Source organism: Thunnus maccoyii, chromosome 23 (genome assembly GCF_910596095.1).
Source record: "Thunnus maccoyii chromosome 23, fThuMac1.1, whole genome shotgun sequence".
Taxonomy (NCBI): domain Eukaryota; kingdom Metazoa; phylum Chordata; class Actinopteri; order Scombriformes; family Scombridae; genus Thunnus; species Thunnus maccoyii.
The window spans coordinates 17392817-17407403 of record NC_056555.1 but is presented as its reverse complement, the minus strand read 5'-3'; the positions used below and the strand labels follow the sequence as shown (position 1 = coordinate 17407403).

Below are 14587 nucleotides of genomic sequence, written 5' to 3'. Positions count from 1 at the left end.
TCGCCTCCCTTATAAATCATTAATTTTAGGGTGAAGACTTGGTTTAAATGAAGGTAAGTTTAGGATTAGGTTAAGGTTAGGCTAAGGTTGGTAGTGGTTATGGTTAGAGTTAGGATAAGTCTCCAGGAAATGAATGAAAGTCAATGTAATGTCCTCTGAAGTGATGGAAACACGACTCTGTGTGTGTGTGTGTGTGTGTGTGTGTGTGTGTGTGTGTGTGTGTGTGTGTGTGCGCCTACAGCCTACCGGACCCAAGTAGTCATCATATTAAAGTACAAATATTGGCACAGTCGTATTTCCTTTGAACCAAGTGAATTAAAATGCAGCCAATTGGCACCAACTCTGCTCTAATGAAGACTTTGATCAATATGTGTTTGTCATTAATTGACTTATCGTCTTGGTTTTAAGGAGATGCAACAAATGTTTTTCTTAACCAGAGTGCTCCGACCTTCTGTTGGAAGTTAATTCCCTGAAAAGCATTTTGTGTGTGTGTTTTTTATCGTTAATACAGTGATAACTCTCCCTTTAAAACTGTTGAGTGAATCACAACATTTTGGGCAACGTGTCTATGAGGAGGACACTAATTCTGAGTCTCTATAGCACTAACTGATTTTAAGGTTTTGTGTCAATGTCAAATCAATTTATATAATCATAGATTTATAGAAAAACATAATTGACCAAAGTGATTTACAGAGAAGTTTAAGATACACTTATATTAAAACAAACAAATCAATAGATAAACAACTGTAACAGACAAAGTTAAAACAATTTTATCATGATTGTAATTAAAAATTAAGGTGAATTAAAACATTATTTCATAAAGGTATGTCTTTAGCTGGTGATATATAGGGAAGATCTGACAGTGAGGGGCTGTTCCACTGTTCCACAATCTGAGAGCAGCAATAGAAATGATGAATTACTTTGATTTGTCTGGTTTTTCAAGTCTCTGGTGCGGCAAAAAACACATTCCTGTCTGTTATTTTCCAGAAATATACTTTATTATAGTATAATGTATATCAGTACCATAATATAGAATCACATATATGATGACAGCTTCATTTTATCAATGTATTGTCTGTAAAACGTCAGATGATGATAAATGATCAACCCAGAAAGCTTAAACTAGCTGATTTTATAAGACTCACACTCATAAATAAATTGTAATAAATGCAGGAAAAGCAAGTGAATCCCTCATGTGACGTCTGTAACAGCGAACATTTTGTATTTTATTTGAAATGCTGATTTTTTTTCTTGTAACATTTAACTTTACATTGACTGACTAATCACTAATCAACCGAACGTATCAGCACTACAACCAGTTATTAATAGCCGTCAGCGTGGACGTTCGTTTGTCAGATACAGTGTCCTTGTACATGAAGGTCACACGTTCTCATTACGGCGAAGCATCTCTGACAAGACACTCAGCCAGCAGCAGGAGCGCCGCTGCAGATCCTCCTGTCTGACCCGTCTCTCATTGCATCCTCGCATGCATGTTCAGTGTTGTTTTCATTAAACAAAACAGGACACACGCTACGCATCAGAAACAAATCTGGCGGTGATATCGAAACTCTACGGGGACACATGGATGCTTTTTCAACCTGAGGGGAATCATGCAAAGTAACACATTTGCCGTCTCTGCTGGCATGAAATCATTTGCAGTCCTTGTCGTGCTATTTTAGCGTACATCCTCCGTGCAGTCGGTTAAACAGCTGAGCCGCCCTCCAGCTCTCGTGCAACATGTCATTTAAATCGGCCGCTCTATTTGTTGTCATGCTTAATGTGAACGCTGCTGATAACGAAGTCGGCGTGTAAACTTATCTCTTCTCTTTTTTGTGTGTGTTTTTCTGTCTGGCAGCTTTTCGACCGAGTGCGGGAGGACAACCCGGACTTCCACCAGAAGATCATCCCCATCAGCAGCGAGCTGATGCAGCCGGGCCTCGCCATCAGCCCGGAGGACGTGGAGAAACTCACCGCCTGCATCAACATCGTCTTCCACTGCGCCGCCACCATCCGCTTCGACGAGCCGCTCAAGTGAGGATGCATGGATTTAAATACACACACGATGCACACAAATCTGCTCTTTACTAACCCTCTTTCACACATAAACACACACACACACACACATTCTGCTTCGTACTGCCAATTGCTTGCAACTTTCAAAAAACCATTTAATGACAAACTGCCGTAAGATATTTGGTTCAGTGGCACAACGTTTCCTTATTGTTGGGTAAATGTTTGTTGTAGCAGGAAGTTCCTGTTGTGAGGCGTCACTCCAGTGGATATGCAGCTCACTGAACTGGCTGCATGTTTTCATTTAATGTGAAGAAAGAGGAAGTTGTGCTGTTTTTATACAGGAGGATGTGGAGAAATCAACCGTTCTGTCACACTGTAGGTGACTTTTTTACAATCTGTAGTAGAGATGGTTCCTTCTTTACTCAAGGAGTGAAACTGTGCCACAAATATATATATTGCAAATATAATAACATGAAGGGGGACTTTAGTCTCCCAGGAAGGAGAACGCTGTGATCTTAATTAAAGCGATGGCGGTGACGTGGGAGATGATTCACATCTCCAGTTGTCGTCATAATTGTTTCAGCTACAGTAGCCAGTGGGGTTATTTATAGATGTAAACATGTAGTTTGTGAAAATTGATTGATTACCGAGGGTTATCTGCGGGACACACAGTCTCTCTCTATATGGCCAGAACAAAGCGATGACGTCCTGCTTCGTTATACGAGCAGTGCGGATGTTGCTGCAGCTTCAGGCTACTGTACAGTTATTCAATCCTGATGTAACGTTTCGCCGTATAATCAGCGCGGCCTCATCCTGCTGACGCAAGGATCCCGCTTATACATGAGTATATAAATATAGAACAGCAGTAATAACTGTTCCTAGCCTGTTTGTTTGTGGTTCTTATTCTTTCATTAAAAGTGTAGAGTAGAGCTGCAATGATTTATCAATTAGTTGATTGAAAAATACAAAAATTCTTTCATTCTAGCTCCTTAAATGTGTATATTTTCTGTTTTCAGTCTTCTTTGATAGTAAAATGAAGGTCTTTAGGTTATGGATTGTTGTTCGGGACAAATTAAGACATTAGAGGTTGCATCTTGGGCTCTGGGAAACAGTGATCAACATTTTATAGACCAAACTACCGATCGATAACGAAAATAATTAGTTAGTTGCAGCCCTAGAAGAGTCTTACACCACACTGCTTGTTTCACAACCTGTTTTTGTCAAAGCCACACACAGTTATATTCCTAAAACTACAGCTCAAGACAAAAAGAAGGTTGTTTTGATCATCTGCATCGGATTAAAAGAAAAAAAAAAACAGATCAGATGTGGAATTGGTGCACCAATATGTGGAAAAATGGGGATATAATTCAGAAAAGAAAAATGTAGAGTGAATTGTGAATGTTTTATTTAATCTGATATACAGTTTGGTTAAAAAATTAAATATTCTATACATTTGTTTGAGGAATTAGTCTTGGTAAGTGTGTGTTTGGTGTCTGGAGTATGTGTATGCATGTGTGGAAGTAGATTACTGTTAGTTTTGAGTGACAGCTCAGTGAGGCTAAAGCTGCCGGACTGCTCTGCTCACAGCTTTGTATTGATCTCTCTCTCTCTCTCTCTCTCTCTCTGTTGCTTCACCCTCCATCTTTCTCTCTGAGTGGCCTTCACCTTTTTCCTCTTTTCTTTCCACCCCTCTCTTCATCTAGCTTTCACTCCCACGTCCACTTTTTTCTCTCTCTCTTCCCTCCCATCTCTGTCATCTCTCAGAGCCATTCCTCTTTCTGTAGCAGCCAGCAGCCTTGTAAGCAGCGCAGGGACATAAATCATAAGACTCGGGTGTGTCTGTTTAAGATTTGAGACTCGATCCAGGGTTTTTCAGGCTGACACATCGACTGGTATTTATCCTCTGAACGTCTTTATCCACACTTAACGGATAACTCCTGCTATTAAAACTCGGATCCTATTTTGGTAGTTTTGGCCGTCATTTGTATGTGTGATATGTGTAATCATAACATTTTCCTCTCCAAAGTAGTCGCCAACATCTGTAAACGCAGCGGCATTGCTAAAAAGAAATCCAACAGGGCGAGAAACACGAGTGTTCAGACAGTCGGGCAGGTTTTAAACAAACCAGGTTGTGATTAATTTGCTTATTATTGTCTTGATTAATTGATTAAACGTTTAGTCTGTGAAATATCAGAAATAAGTGGCCATTATATGACTTATTTGGTCTGACCAAGAGTCCAAAACCCAAAAATATTAGTTTTCTATCACAGAAGACAAAGAAAAGCATAAAATCTCACAAATTAAGAAGCTGCAACTGGGAAATGTACTTTCTGTAGTTGTGCACACACAGTTTTGTGCTGTAAGGGATGATGTTGGAGCAATAAAACTAACAGTTATTGTCGTTATTCAGTAATGAGGCTATTATATTTCAAATTTCTGGTTATGTGTTTTATTTAATTTACTATCACATGATACAAAGAAAAGCAGCGCATCTTCACAGTTTAGAAACTAGCGAGGAAGCAAAGTTAACTTGTGACCTCTTGTCAAAGGTCACATAGTTTTATAAGTTATGATCACTCGGAGCAAAAAGTGATATTATTTTCTCAAGATTGTTATTTTGAATGCAGGTTTTGTAGGCCTGAAGAGGCCAACTTGTCCAATATTCTACAGTTTTTGTAGCAGATATGATTTTTGTCATATTTCCTAATTTGGTAATCTTCTCGCAACGCTGTCTGATCATCTAACAACTCGTGTTTCTCGTCCTACTTGACTTTGTTGTAACGATGTCTGTGTGTTCCCAGATCTCAGCAGTTTCTCTGAGTAGATGCTGTCATGAGAAATGACGGCCAAAGCTACAAAAATGAGGATTATCCTTTTTAAGATGGCACCTTGGAGTTCAGATCTGAGCTGAACAGTTCCCTATTCACTGTATCCAAATCATAACAGCAAAAACAGATGGCTGATGAGTCAGATGCAGGAAGGGGCACAGCAGTGCGTCCGTCTTTTCACCGCTGTCCTGCTGGTTCGACGCCCTGTGCTCTCAGAAGGTGGTGGGAAGATGTAACGCCCACACACGATGTTCGTCCTCCCGTAAACACCAACACCACCACCACCACCATCTCCCTCACCGACACAACTGTCACCACTTCCACACCACCGCTAACAAGCTGCCACCGCCTCACTACTACATCTGATTCATATACCGGTGGACGCCATCGCCCACCACACACCGTCCATCTCCATCTACCTCTTCCTCCCTCACGTTTTCTGTGTCTCCCTCACACCTCACGAGCACCACCCACACAGAGCCAGAGAAATGATCCGTCCTGCAGCGTCTGGTTAAACTGACCCTCCATTTTTTTCTTACTGTCGCCTTCGGCAAAATGGACTCTGTGTGCTGTTGCTGCTTCTGCTGCAGAGTTGATCCGCTGCTGAATGCAGAAATGTACCAAGTGATGATAATGAGCGTGTGAATGTGAATGTGTTGGTGTTGGGCCACAAGAGGTTTAACGAGCATCTATGGCTGCACGATTCTGGATAGATGATCTTTTACTGAGGTTTGAAATTTTAGTTTTTTCCTCCTTCCTTTCCAAGAGTTGGATAAAAATGTGTTTCCTCTTTGTCGCTGTCATTGTTTGGTCACTGAATCTTATACTAATTTCCTGGAAATGTTCTATGTAATTTGTTCAGGTGGAGCAAATTATAAGGAAAAAAATGGAAAAAGTGTTAAGTTGGTTTAGTTGGTTAGTGTCTGCTCGTTATATTTGGGTTCAAAGTTGTTTATTTGCAAAAGTTCTTGATAAATTAGACAATTCTTTAACTGACAGGACATACTTAGTTTTTGTGTGTAAAATGATATATTAGCTTCTTAAAAACTAATAATGAATGCATTTCTCCTTTTACTGCCAAATTACATGAAACGTGCAAGAATTGACAGTAACACAGCAGCTGCTTTCAAGAAATTATTGGAAAAAAATGTCATGGAAATCAGTAAGAGATCTGTGAAATAAAGTGTTACTGAAATTAGTAGAATAGAAATAATTAGAATAATTTGTACCAAATAGCACCAACCTTTCTGTAAATTAACTGTTAGATATCAGCAAATTACTCTGAAAACTTCCAGGAAAGTAATATAAAATTAAGGGACCAGCAAAAAAACAAAACGCCAAACATTCACTCGTTCTACTCAGAGTATCTGCAAATACTGAGCACTAATCTGATACGTCTCTTCTCTCTGGGATCGTTTCTATGTGAAGTAACATGAGGTCAAGGACTGATGTGGCTCTAAAACACTGAGGCAGCGGCCCGTCATGACTGCATGAACATATCTGATAGTGAATAAAACAGATTTTTTTATGACACTGACAAAGAAATGTGATCAGTCACATCCCGATCCACTTCATAAAGTCAATATTGGCACAGATAACGAACGACTTGCCGTGTCGGACTGTCTCTTTTCTCTTGTTTACATCATTGTAAATTAAATATCTTCAGGATTTGGACAGTCGGTCAAACAAATCGAGTGATTTTGAAGACGTCAGCGTGATAGTTTATAGACTAAACTATTCATCAATTAGTGGAAAACATAATTGAAATCATTTTTTTTTCTTCTGTTCCTTCTTTCAGTGTTAATTTACTGTCTCTCTCTCTCATTCATTAACATGTTAGATTTGTTCTCATTTATCCGTCTTCCACATATTCCGTCAAATATTATAAAGCAGTCTCGTCATTTATTTACACAATGAATGAAGCAATTAGGGATGCTCGGTTTACTGCAGTGGATTTCCTGCTCATGCGGATGCGGCAAAATCGTCAAGTCAGTTATTTGTTTAGGTCAGAACTGTAGATTTGTCTCAGGAGGCTTTTACAATCTGAACAACATATGGCGCTCTCCATATCCTTAAAGAGGAAGTACTCTTAAAAAAAAAAAACCTCAGAGTGTAGGAATAACATTGTATTGATTGTACAGATGTAAAAAAAAAAACGATGTAATTGTGCTGCTCTACTAGCTTGTGTACTGTACATCAAGAGGAAGAAGTGTTTGCTGAAGTGTTAATGGCTGGATAAGTGGTAGTACAGTGTAAGCTGAAAACAGTGTTGTGAGAATAATGATGAGACTAACACATTTATGAAGAGAAGAGCAGATGTTTGCTATTTTTCTCCCCCCTCCTCCTCCTCCTCCTTCCTTCTGTCTTGTCCTCTCTCTCTCTCTCTCTCTCTCCCTCCTCTGTGTGGTTTCACGTCCCACTGTCCCGTCGTGTCATTCTGCTTCAGCTTATAATCGCGTACTGCAAATTCCTACCAGTCTGCAAATGCTCAATTTGAATGGAAGACACAGTCGTCAGCAAACGTTCCCGCACGCAAACGCTCAAACAGAGATATTAGCAGTCTGGCAAACACACCTTCAAAGCCTTCCCCCTACACACACACACACACACACACACACACACACACAAAACCTCCTTTCACATGTTTTCCTCCCACACGCGCTTCTTTGACTCATCTACTTATATCTCTCTTCTCTCCGGCAGACACGCCCTGCAGCTGAATGTGATCGCCACACAGCAACTCCTCAGCCTGGCCCAGCAGATGCATCACCTCGAGGCCTTCATTCACATCTCCACCGCCTATGCAAACTGCAACCGCAAGCACATCGATGAGGTCATCTATCCGCCGCCCGTCGAGCCCAAGAAACTCATCGAATCTCTCGAGTGAGTAGGTGAAGGGTTGCGCAATGAATTTCACTTCAGGTTGATTCATACTGTGTGGAAATGGATGTAAAAGCAAACCGCTTCTGAAGGCTGATTGATGCTTCGTCTGCCGCACCTGAGAAGACAAGCTGTTGTAAAAAAAACAAAAAAACAAGCGCAGACAACTTGTCTCGAGGTGTGGTTAAGAAGCTGGTTTTCATTGTGAGGGGAAAATAATAAAGTGGAACTCATTGTTAGAGATCTTTACAGGCTGTAGAAAATAAATTATACACATCAGAAGCTGCAGTTCCTGCTGTGTTAAATACCAGCTGTGCCAGTTTAATAAAAAAAAAAAGGGGGGTGACTACCGTATAACTGCAACGTCCCTACTTTGACTCCAGCAGGGGACATTTGTTGCTTGTCCCTCTACCTCCCCGTGTTTCCTGTCCAGCTCCACGCCATCCACTATCAAATAAAGACAAAAATGCAAAAAAAGCAACTCTCAAAAGGATAATTCTGTCCTTGCTGTTGATCAGAACGTCAACGACAAGTGATCCATTTTTAAAGCGAGACTATTGTTGTTATCCTGTGACCTTTTCAGCTTTGTGATGATGCGTTTTGTCAGATAGTCCACTGATTCTTAAAATGGTTCATTTAGTTTAAGAAGCAGGAGAAGTTTCTTAATCTATAAAGGGGAAAAGTCAACAGATTTGGAGATGTGTGACTTTATAAAATGTTAAAGTTTTTTGGGTTTTTTTCTCTCACAAATGTAAGATTGAATTCATGAGCAATTTTGCAATTAGCTACAGCCTCACTTGGTCTGATATGACCAGTATCTTATGTTGGCTAATGTAAACGCAACACACATTACTCAATCAGTTCGCTGACCTTGTGACTCTTCTCCACTTGCACTGCTGTTGCTGTAGCTTAGCATTTTAGCTAAATGCTAAACAGCAGTACCATTACCTGAATGCTATCACTAGTAGCGGCTGCTGTTCAACAAGAGTTATTTAGTCTGGTTTTAACATGTACAGTGATGGAAGTATGAATATGGAGAAAAGGTTTTTCACACCTGTGCACCTATGAACATTTGGCTGTAGAAAAGAGGAATTGTTGTTTTGTTTTCTCTGCTTTAAAACTGTTTAAAGACAGTCAGCTGATCAGCTGTCCATACAACAAAGTATAGATAATGTTATTGGTATTGAATATTAATATTTACTTCATTAGGAAACAGAGATTTTCTCTGTATTGATAATCTTAGAAGCTTACAGACTGAAGAGTCTTTATAGTTATTTAATGATAGAGAGCTTTGTATTTTTGCACTATATTAACATTTTTAATATTTATTTAGGTCTTAAATTCTGCTTTTCTGTGACAATATTTTGCAGCCGTGTGTGGATTTATAGCATGACACATACCATCACACCCTCTGCTCCTCTGACTCATTTAATCCCTGGTTTCAGGTGGATGGATGACGGCATCGTGCGTGACATCACACCGCGTCTCATCGGCAACAGGCCCAACACATACACCTACACCAAAGCCCTGGCTGAGTACGTGGTGCAGCAAGAGCAAGACAAGCTCAACATCGGCATCATCAGACCCTCCATAGTGGGAGCCAGCTGGCAGGAGCCTTTCCCCGTGAGTCCCTGCTCCGCTGCAGTCAACACCTGAATATACTCATGCAGGAATGAAACATCACGAACATTAATACTTCTAGATGATTCTGCTGCTCGTGGTAAATATTCATCAACACGGTTGAACGATTCGGTCATGATTTTTAGATCCCGTGCTCATTACGTGTCCTCCTGTGACAGTCAAACGAATGGAAATAAGATATCGATCGATGTAATCCTGCACGGGTCAATACCGCTCCCCTGTGGGTTTTATCTTAAGTGGCCCAGGTTTAAAGCTAATTGGTGAATATCTGGCTTGAAGAACTGTGTGATCACTCGTGAACCAGCCCAATCAGCTGTCGGGATAGGAGAGGTTGAGGTTGGGGGGTGGGGGGGGGGGTTGCAGAGATAAGCTGACAAACTGAATGTCACAATGACGCTGGGAAGTTGAAGAGTGTGGAATAGTTCATGTAAAGGCTGTCTCAGAGTTCAAAGGAGGACTTAAATACTAAAAGTGGAACAGGGCTCTACTTTGATGATTAAGCTGTTTTCAGTCTACGCTGCTGCTGCTGCTGCTGCTGCTGCTGCAGGCTTCCTAACATCCTCAACATTTGCATTTCACCGAGTTACGGATTTAAGTTGCATTGGCTTCAAACCTGCCTTTAGATGCAGAATTCAGTGATTGGTGACACCGCCCCCCTCCCCCTCCAAAGTTAAAGACTCAGTCTGTAATCTTAAGGTGGGAAACAAGTACAGGAGCACTGTAGGCGAAGCTCTGCTGTTGCTGAAACATCAGCTCAGGAAATATAGTCTATGCTGCCTGTCTGTCATTATAAAATGCTTGTTTCCTACCTAAAGTTTATCAAGACGTCTTGAGTTGTAGCGTACATCTCCCCTGCACGTTTGAAAGCTGCACAGTAGCGCAGACTGTAATTTTTGGATCCTACAAATTACATAGTTTAATTCTTTTTTTAAAGCAAGAATGCCAAATATGTGCTCTTTTTAGCTCGTCTGAATGCAAGGATTTCCTGCTCGTCTCTGTTCTGTATCATTATAAATGGAATATCTTTGGGTTTTGGACTGCAAGTCTTCAAATTGCTTGTTTGACCCAAACTAATTTGAGCATATTTACTGTTGTATACAGTTTAGACACAGAACCTTCCCATAAAATAATCAAAGGTACTCAGATAGATTTGGAGATGATGTGGTATAAATAAAATAATAGAAAAACACAGGAAAGTCCTTGTTTTTCTGGCATCAGGAAATGTAGGCCTTGTGTTTGCACGGTGGGACTCTGACGGCAGTTCCTGGCTCTGTGCTCAGCCTTCAGTTGTAAGCCCGGCCTGGCAACGACTCTTCAAAAGGCCTCACTCACGCTTGGCCATGCAATCGCCTTGGCAGCTCGTGCCAGTGGGCGCTGCGAGGCACGAGGAGGAGGAGGGGGGGGGGGGGGATGGGACTGCTTATTCATATGTTTGTGTTTATGTGTGGTATGTTACCAACTGCAATATTAGCTGCATCATTTTGTGACTCCATATCTTCAGAATCAGAAGTCATAACCACCTACGTATGATGCAAGAACCTCAGCAGGAAAGATTTATCTGCCGTTTTAGCCTGGCAGGAAGCCACCGAGGTGCTAAAAACACCTCAGGCATCGTCACCTTCTCTGCACTTTATCTGCATCAGAGCATATTATTAGACTCTGCCTTGACCGCATAATGGAGCTCCAGCCCCGCACGTTGGACACTGCAGCAGTCTGCAACCAGTGGTTTCATCCATTTTTAATAGAGTCTAATTGAAGGCGACAATCACTGCTACCCAGCCTCTTCTTTTCTCCAACCACAGGAAGTAACACAACCCTGATCATAGACGCGTACAAAACCACATCTGTGACGCTGTTAGGATCTATAACTTGACGTCCCTTTGGTCTTTCTGCCGTTATCGACTCAATAGGAAGCTCTCTGTTACGTTTCTAAGGACTAATATGACTTCTCACACCTCAGGGTTGGATCGACAACTTCAACGGGCCAAGCGGAGTCTTTATAGCTGTAAGTAAAAATGTTGCTCTTCAGTCTTAAAACTCGTTAGCATCCCTTTTGGAGTCCTTAGACAATGTTGTCCTTTTTATCAGGCTGGCAAGGGGATCTTGCGCACCATGAGAGCTAACAATGATGCGGTGGCTGACCTGATCCCTGTGGACGTGGTCATCAACCTCACCTTGGCTGCTGGCTGGTACACGGCTGTACACAGGTTAGTGCTTGAACCCAGAGTTTTGATCCAAAAACCTGGGTTCTTCATTGTAAATAATGACTAACAAACCCTTATTTGGCAAAATACTTGTTTTGAGACATTTTGGAAATAAAATTCAAGCTTCAGCTTGCTCAAAATTGATGTGTCGTTGATGAATTTGGAAATAAACTCATTGCTTATTCACGCATTCAAGGGGCCTCCAGTGATTTTAGTTGTGTACTTCCATAAATATGGGGGACTAGCGAGAGTTTGACCCTTCCTGCCTGGTAACTGTCCACATCTTTCAAACTCCATGCAGCAATTTTGTAGAGTAGGCTTTCTGTTGAAAAGGTGTACTTTTTTAGGTTCAGTCCTCTATTGCTCAAAGGATGTCACTTGAGTAATTTTCTCAAACTTGGCAAAGCTCTTACAGAACCACAGAGGACCTCAAACTGTTTTCAAGCTGTGTAGTATTCCCCGTCACGAGTAAATTGACTTTGACCTGTAAAATCAGTGGAGTGCCCTTTTTAACATGTAGACAAGATAAGTATCATTAGCATTAATTTATCACATTCAGTCTGGCATTCATTTATCACATTAGGATTTCTCAAAAAGTGAATAGTGACTCATTTAAATTGCAAAAGCGATTTATATTGTGTTGAATGTTGTACCCTATCATCCCGAATGACAAACTGTTGGTCCAACGAATGCATAAATATTATTTGTATAATCTCCAACCAGACTTCAGTACAAGACCACATATAAAATTCAAGATCTTATTAATATGAGATAACGTCTTCACCCTGTTTTTAAGGATACTGTGCAGCCCAGCGGAAACCTGTTGCCAGTGTCTGTTGGGAAGCCATCAAAGTTTAACAAACACCCTTATTATCCTTTTTATTATCCTTTAAGACTTGAAATGTGGGAAAGTAACATGTGACAATTGGAGTTTTAATTCCAGACTGTCTAAACTGTCTACAATCATCAAAGTTTAACAACTTATTGGTGAGTTTTATGTGTCTTAAAGGCCCAACTAGGGACGAGCATTGCCAAATGGATTAGGTTATAAATGCTGTTGTATGTGGCACCAGTTCATGCTACATACTGTACTTGTCCCTATACAAATGAACATTAAATAAAAGGTTTAAACAGAGAAGTTGGAGAGGAACTACATCACACTGGACCATAAGTCAAAATAAAGACTTGGATTTCTTTCAAGCAACAACAAACAAATTTGGAAAAACAAACCCTTTAAATTATTGGGGGGGAATAATTTCCCAGATCCAGGAATCATGTTTTATTGATCCTTGGAGAATCAGCGGTGGAAAAAGACACCTTATAGGTATAATAAGTATAAGTATCTATGCAAAGGGTTCAACCAGACATAAATGGAGGAAAAAAGAAATAAAAAATTTAATTGGTGTGGAGTTAGCGGGTCAAAGTGTGGGAAATCCCAAAAGTTCCACTATTTCTAGGTCATGACAAAAGTTTTCCTTGGAAGCATCTGACTCATTTCTTTTCCTCAACCGACTAAGTCAGTTTTTCCAGAGACAACATGGGAGAAACTTTGAGCTTCTGCTCCCTTATAATGTCACATAAGACAATAGATGCTGAGTCAGACTACTATGAAATACCTAAAACGTTGGTAAAATACCCAGACACATTCAAAAAAGGAAAAAAAAAATCGATCATATCTCACAAATGCGATGATGTACATCCATATTGCTCACTGTTATGTGTTTACCGGTGTGTTTGTACCTGACAACTTGTACTTATTTTCAGAAGGAAAACTGAAAAACAGAAAAATAAAAGTTAAGTATTGATCCCTGCATTGGAAAGTATGTTAAGAGGTTAATTTAAGTTATTCAGCTTCTCCGTTTTATATGCACATTTCATATCTTGTCAGGTCTGCATGTGTTCTGTGCTCTATTTCTAGAGAAATAGAGGCTCATAAATTCAAAAACCCATGTAAACGCAGGGAATGTATGATCTGCTGTAGCACTGTTGTTTCTTAGCTTACATAGACGCCTTGTAGAGTGCAGTGTTACCAGGGAAAATAGACTAATATGTATTTTTATGGGCATTATAATGACCTTCTCCTCCCACACACCCTGCAGACCTAAAGCAGCTCTGGTGTACAACTGCACGACCGGCGGCATCAACCCGTTCCACTGGGGAGAGATCGGTACGTACATTGTTTGTTGTGTTGCTTAAAGGTAATGGAAACCTGTCACTGCAGGCGAGTATTTATAGAGCTGTTGTGTCTGCGCCTGCTGGCATCCCACAATATTGTTGTCCCAGTTCGCTTTCATCATCACAAATCAATACTCCAGTGTTGTGACATAATGTCCCTGTGTTGTAGTTAGGTTGTTGTGTGTGTGTGTGTGTGCGTGTGTGTGTAGTTTGGGTTCTTGTGGAGAGCGTCTGCCACCTGCTGGACAGAGAAGGAAGATGGGAGGGTGTTAGTGGCATGCTAAAGACATATTTTGTATATCTTTTTGTTTTTATTTGGTAATCAGAAATGCTATGCCCCCAAAACCATCTTTCCTATCCACACATGTCTTTAATAATTACATGAGCTTTTATCTTTTTAATGCAACATCGAATGTCTCCTTTCTGTTTACTCTCTAAGAGGCAAAATAGATATAAGTTTGCAACAAAGTCAATTTTTGCAGTAAAAAAGTAGTGTTTTAATAGAAAAAACTGTCAGAAAAACAGGGAGAAACTGGGTTTTTCTACAAGTAAGTATTTTTTATTCACTATCAGTTAATCTGTCGTCTATTTTCGCAATTACATAGTTTTGTTCGGTCTATAAAACGCCAGAAAATGGTGAAAAACGCCTACATATTCATATTATAATCATAGAGGACTAATAAAACTTAATGTTCTATGATAATTATTAACAAATTGTACATTTATTTTACATTACATTATTTTAATCACTCAAAATGATTATTATTATTCGTAATTTATAAAACCATACAAAGGATCCAGTTTGCGGAGAAGATGTTTAAAGCACAAATTTACCTATTTACATCA

The 14587-nt window shown here is 40.2% G+C and overlaps 1 protein-coding gene across 4 annotated transcripts in view; it reads left to right on the top strand.

The window, feature by feature from the left end:
• Positions 1-14587, top strand: part of si:dkey-97m3.1 (fatty acyl-CoA reductase 1) — a 58345-nt gene that overhangs the window by 39859 nt on the left and 3899 nt on the right. For 3 of the 4 annotated variants that reach the window (XM_042403250.1, XM_042403251.1, XM_042403252.1), the window contains exons 3-9: positions 1856-2031; positions 7545-7724; positions 9167-9344; positions 11323-11367; positions 11451-11569; positions 13331-13360; positions 13666-13733. In XM_042403250.1, the coding sequence (XP_042259184.1) occupies positions 1856-2031; positions 7545-7724; positions 9167-9344; positions 11323-11367; positions 11451-11569; positions 13331-13360; positions 13666-13733 (796 nt within the window). The remainder of the gene's footprint in view (positions 1-1855; positions 2032-7544; positions 7725-9166; positions 9345-11322; positions 11368-11450; positions 11570-13330; positions 13361-13665; positions 13734-14587) is intronic. The other variant, XM_042403249.1, reaches the window with a different exon arrangement.